General features: G+C 44.4%; 1 protein-coding gene across 1 annotated transcript; it reads left to right on the forward strand.

Annotated features, from left to right (window-relative positions):
- Positions 1-1,356: 1,356 nt before the first annotated feature.
- On the forward strand, positions 1,357-4,428 carry MYF5 (myogenic factor 5). Its single transcript, XM_043561604.1, has 3 exons — positions 1,357-2,268; positions 3,078-3,153; positions 3,593-4,428. Exons 1-3 carry the CDS (start codon positions 1,768-1,770, stop codon positions 3,781-3,783), a joined length of 768 nt encoding a protein of 255 aa, XP_043417539.1. The 5' UTR covers positions 1,357-1,767; the 3' UTR covers positions 3,784-4,428.
- Positions 4,429-5,795: the final 1,367 nt, after the last annotated feature.

Raw genomic sequence — 5,795 nt, forward strand, 5'->3', positions numbered from 1 at the left:
GAGTGGGGGGAGGGTGGTGTCTCTGTCTTATGGTTGAATGAAGGTGGGAAAGGGGGCAGAGCCCTGCACCATGAAGCTAACCTTAGTGACTGTCACTCTACTGCCCCTATTTTTCAGAGACTTCACTTTGGAGAGCAGATCTCACCCAGAAAAAGCACTTCTCTGAATCCTGAAGATATGGGATTAGCCAGCCAGGGTTGCTTGAGGAAAATAATGTTATTTAAAAGTAATAGAAGAAAGCACCCCTCCCCATCACTTTGGTGCCACGACACTTACTGGACTGGATGGCTGAACATGGAGATGAGAACAGTCCCTCCTATTTCAATGGGGCTGCAAGCCTTGGTCCAAAACTGCAGACTACTTAAGACCACTAAGACCTTAAGTGATGGTTTTTCTTGTACATAAACAGCACCGTCCCCTTCTGCCCCTACTCCAAGGCATCTGGAAGTTGGTTAAGGGTGGAGGGGCAATGGGAACAGCCGATTAATAAATAGATTCATTCTCACCTAAATGGCAGCCCTCCCCTCTCTTCTACCCATCAAAGTTCCAAAGCCCCCGCTGCGATTGCTTTTTTGGAAGGCTTTTGTCGCCCAAATGTATGAAGTTGCTCAAGGTCTGAACTGGAAATTTTACACGGGCGGAGAAGGATTGCTGTGCCGGCAGCTGGGATGCATCTGTAACGGTGTTAGTTCGCCTGAAAGCAGAAAATTAGCGACCCCAAAGCCCAGCTTGGCTGTTTAGTCTGTCGAAATGGCAGGGCGGAGCAGAAAGAGGAGGAAGGAAACGCGCGCCCCTGGAAAGAGAGGTCGCCGTCCAAAACGCACTTTCTTCGAATACAAATCACAGAAGTGTAGTCAATGTGGATCTTTGGCTGGCTCAGGGTCTAGCAAAGGCCTGGTAGGAAGGATGAGGCGCTCAGTAAACACGTGCAGAAGGGGGAAGGAAGGGAAGACTGTTCCTGGGCACCTGGCCCTTGAGCCCACCTCCTTTCACATGAACAGACATGTAGAGCCCTGTCTGGAAAAAAAGGAACCTCCCTGCCCACCCTTCAATAACATAGAACCTATAAAATGACCATCTGATCAGAGCAGATTTTTAAAAATCTAGACTCACTCCATGATTGAAAGTGTCGCTTCAAGTTTTTAGCACCCGTTATTCAATCCACACACTGAAAAAATTCCCGAGATAATGAAAGTTCATGTAGAAACAAACCCTAAAAATAAGGTAATTCCTCACGTCCAAGTTTGGGAAGGCAGCTCGGCTTTTGAGGTCAGCTGACAGTGGGGAGTTTTATTTATTGATTTTTTTTTTTTTTTTAATGTGGGAGCAATTCAGTGACACTGTTTAAGTGATCCCTTGGTTTCGGTAGTCTAGAGAGTGCGAGTGAGCCGGTTGGGGAGCGATCCCCCTCACCCCCTCCCCGGCAGAAATGCAGTAAAACCATTAGCGTCAAAGGGGGCTGTAAACAGCAAATTGTCTCTAGAGAAAAGGCGGAGGTTTGCCCAGACAGCCCCTGCGGGGGTTGTGGTGGGATATGCTAATACTGCCTGGCCACTGGGGCCGGCCTCCCTCCCCCAAGAATATATAAAGAGCCCCAACCCCAGCACATCCGACCCAGGCCGCCAGGCGTTTGCCCTTGTTAATTACCAGAGAAACCGACCAGGGAGCTCCGCCGGGGATTTGCAGGCCCGCCTCGGCGCCAGGCTCTCGGTTCTCCCCGGTCTCTCTCGCTGCTGTCCAGGTGCACCAGTTGCTTCACCGCGGAGGATGGAGGTGATGGATGGCTGCCAGTTCTCACCTTCCGAGTACTTCTATGATGGCTCCTGCATCCCGTCCCCTGAGGGCGAGTTCGGGGATGAGTTTGAGCCCCGAGGGGCTGCCTTCGGGGCGCATAAACCAGAGCTGCAAGGCTCAGACGAGGACGAGCACGTGCGAGCACCTACAGGCCACCACCAGGCCGGCCACTGCCTCATGTGGGCTTGCAAAGCATGCAAGAGAAAGTCTACCACCATGGATCGGCGGAAGGCTGCCACCATGCGCGAGAGGAGACGCCTGAAGAAGGTCAACCAGGCTTTCGAGACGCTTAAGAGGTGCACCACGACCAACCCCAACCAGAGGCTGCCCAAGGTGGAGATCCTCAGGAATGCCATCCGCTACATCGAGAGCCTGCAGGAGCTGCTGAGGGAGCAGGTGGAGAACTACTACAGCCTGCCGGGTCAGAGTTGCTCTGAGCCCACCAGCCCCACCTCCAATTGCTCTGACGGCATGGTAAGAGATAGCACTGGTCAGCCCAGTCTTTTCCAAAAATTCTTACGTCTCCTTTAAACCAGGTGAGGCCACCAAATATTCAATGGTTATTGGTGGATAGGGGTGGGGAAGCCAGAAGAGAGGTGCCCCATTTAGAAAGATGCCGGAAACAGCTGTTGAACAGGATTTTAGTTGGACTTCCTCCCAGGTTCTAGGTGAACATTGTAGGGAAGTGTTGTCATATGAGATGGGTGGTTGCAAATGATCAATAACCTGTCTTCCCCATTGCTCAGTTTCTTTTTTATAAACTATGCCACATGTAGAACCCACCATACACAAATATCTAAAGGCAATTGTCTGAAGTTCCCACTGCCCCAGAGGTTGTAACTAAATGATGAAATGGAGAGAAATGCCCACATGGCCCCAGCCCCTGCTCCACTGAGGCCTGGCTGGAAAGGGATGTTGATGCATTCTTTTCAGAGGGCGTTTGTGCCATTGCTGCCAGGTTTTAATGTGTTTTTGCCCTGGGAAAGTGTTCTCTCCCTGAATTAGTGTGGCTTCCTTCTACTCCAATCCATTTTGCATGGTTAACCCAGTGCACATTGCTGCTGAATTCCACCCCCTCCCTCTTCCCTTTGCTGCTGCTCTCCTCTTCTTCAAGCACAGAGATTGACCTCAGCGCCCTTACAATTTGGCTCCTGAATCCAGGCAATGAAGGTGGTTGAGAGTGGTCAGTTTGCAGAGCTGGTGGTCAAGAACAACCTCACTCTAGCTCAGAGCATCTTTTGCCAAGACCTGAAAACAAACTTCCTTTGTGTTTTGCATTATAGCCGGAGTGTAACAGCCCTGTCTGGTCCAGAAAGAGCAGCAGTTTTGACAACATCTATTGTCCTGATGTACCAAATGGTAAGAAGTGGGACTTAAGATGAGTTAAAAAAACAAACAAACAAAAAAACAGACAAACAAAAAAACAGTTCAATGTCACAATTCAGCCTGTTAAAGCAGAGTCTGGTCTTCCAGGCTGTGCTGGGGAAGGAATAGAAGGGATGGTTCTCATGGGGAGGTTTTGGTGCAGCAAATTAGATACTTATCTTTTGTCCAAAATCCCTCTAACAGATTCACACACATGTGCACTTTTGCTTGAAATTTAACTGGGAGGCTTCTCCACTCCCTGTGTTCATCTCCATGAATTGTTAGATATTTATTGCAAATTTCTCCATCAGGCTTTCTATGACCACCTGACCTCTGGGTGTCAAAGTTGCTGACCTATAGTTTAAGGGGCTATGTAAGCAAGTGTCTCTATTTCGGAATTTTTTTTTTAATGGTTTTCTCCTTGTATCCTTAGTATACGCCACAGATAAAAGCACCTTATCCAGCTTGGATTGTTTATCCAGCATAGTGGATCGAATCGCCAACTCAGAGCAACCTGGAGTGCTTCTCCAGGACCCAGCCTCTCCCTCCCTAGTTGCCAGCACGGATTCGCAGCCTGCAACTCCGGGGGCCTCTAGTTCCAGGCTCATTTATCATGTGCTATGAACTGAAAATGTAGTCTAGATCAGTTCTATGAGGAGGGCCTACTATACGGGAGGAAGGAAGCCCAAAAAGGTCAAAAGCAAGGCAACTTGTATATAAAGATTTCCTCGCAGTTGTAAATTTGTAAATATTATTTTGCCACTTTATAAGAAAGTGTATTTAACTAAAAAAAAATCACCATTGCAATTCATACTTTATTTCCTTTATCCTTCTCCTCCTTTTCCTCCTCCTCTACTTTACCACCTTCTTTGCTTTAGAGATATAGTTCCAATAATATCTTTTCTGATAGGGGGCAATTCATTGAAGGTAGCTTGTTGCAATGCTTAACTTATATTTTTTATAAATATTGCTTATCAAAATATTATGTCTGCTGTTAGATCTTTATTTTTTTTTTCTTTAAAACATTAGAACATCTGGAAATCAGTTACAGGAAACTTTAAATCTATTTAACTTTTGTTTTTCTTATTAACCCTTTGGTGATATTGTATTAAATAAAAACATAATGATACTGCCTAATGGTATATATTTTGATCTTTTCTTATAAGGAATGCTTCTTTCTAATGTAAGCACAAAATAGTACTTTGTGGATAGTTTCAAGATATATGAAATTTTGGAAATTCCACCATAAATAAAATGGCTTAAATGAAATATTTTTGTTCATGTTTAAAACAACAACAACACAAAACACCCCTAATGGAATTAGCAGTCACTGACATGAGATCTTTTAATGGGTACGAGGTGTGAAAATACCAAAATAGTTGGCTTTGTGGATACATTTGAATGTTTACCATCTCATAGACACAATTTAGGGCCTGTTGATGTCACAAGTGAAGAGAACATTTCTATTTTAATTAGATTTTAAGGGAGGCCACTAAATACAATGTTTCCTTTATATTAAGACTGTGCCACATAATGTCAAATTGTGTGTGTATGGAGGGAAAGTTGTTGTTCAGGACAAGACTACTTGTTTAAATGACAAGAGTGAACATTACATCATTTTAACACCTAGAAAACCTTAGAAATCATGAATCAGATCATATTTACTTTACTTGCCTGAAAATATATTAATACATTAATATGTTAATATTGTCAATAGAATATTTAAAAGTATTGATCTGATCTTTTTTCTATTGTTAAGTTCTAGAATAAGAAAACTAATGGGACACCTGGGTGGCTCAGACCGTTAAGCAGCCGACTTTGGCTCAGGCCATGATTTCACTGTTCGTCAGTTTGAGCCCCACATCAGGCTCTGCTTTGACAGCTCTGAGCCTTTGCTCCTTTGCTTCAGATTTTGTGTCCCCCTCCCGCTGCCCCTCTCTGCTTGAGCTCCCTCTCCTTCTCTCAAATATAAGTAAATAAACATTTAAAGAAGAAAAAAAAGAACACTGACACAAACTACAGTAAAGTGAGCAGACTGCAATTGGCTTCTGTCTTTCCCAGCCTTTTTTATTTTATTCATCATCGTGTGTGTGTGTGTGTGTGTGTATGGTGCACATGCATTTTTAGTGTTCATCACTTTAAATATCCTTTAGCAAGAATTGAGACAAAAAAAGAAAACAGAACAACTAAGTGGAAAATGAGGTTGAGACAATCATTGAGATAATTCTCACAAGTTTACCATGGAGAGAGAGAAAAAAGAAATAGCCTTAAAACCTCTAAAGTAACTGTTCACAGAGAAAAGAGATAATTGCTTCACCCTCTAATTTGTACTTTTGTTTAAAATTGCTAAGGGTGTGGTTGCATATAGTAATCAACTGGACTCCTTGCTAGAGCCTGGCAATTATACTCTGAGTACTCAGAAAGGTTTTCCCTTGTTCCTGATATGATTTTTCTTGCACTTGTCCAGCCATGAGGCTTAAAAGAATGGAAATAGTTCCATAGAGGGAGAGGAGAAGGGCTGAGTTCAGAAAATAATGTAGCCACCTGTCACCATGAGCATCATGCCCTGATATGGATGCTGGCTTTTAGCACACAGGTAACTCTTTCCTCACCCTTGGTTTCGGGGGTGTGGGGAT

This window comes from Prionailurus bengalensis, chromosome B4 (assembly GCF_016509475.1).
Source record: "Prionailurus bengalensis isolate Pbe53 chromosome B4, Fcat_Pben_1.1_paternal_pri, whole genome shotgun sequence".
In the NCBI taxonomy this organism is placed as follows: Eukaryota; Metazoa; Chordata; class Mammalia; order Carnivora; family Felidae; genus Prionailurus; species Prionailurus bengalensis.

Excerpts from the sequence above, each read along its gene's own strand:
- MYF5 (XM_043561604.1), top strand. The coding sequence starts at position 1,768 with ATGGAGGTGATGGATGGCTGCCAGTTCTCACCTTCCGAGTACTTCTAT. Across the intron at positions 2,269-3,077 it reads CCAATTGCTCTGACGGCATG|CCGGAGTGTAACAGCCCTGT; the intron begins GTAAGAGATAGC and ends TTTGCATTATAG. Across the intron at positions 3,154-3,592 it reads TTGTCCTGATGTACCAAATG|TATACGCCACAGATAAAAGC; the intron begins GTAAGAAGTGGG and ends TTGTATCCTTAG.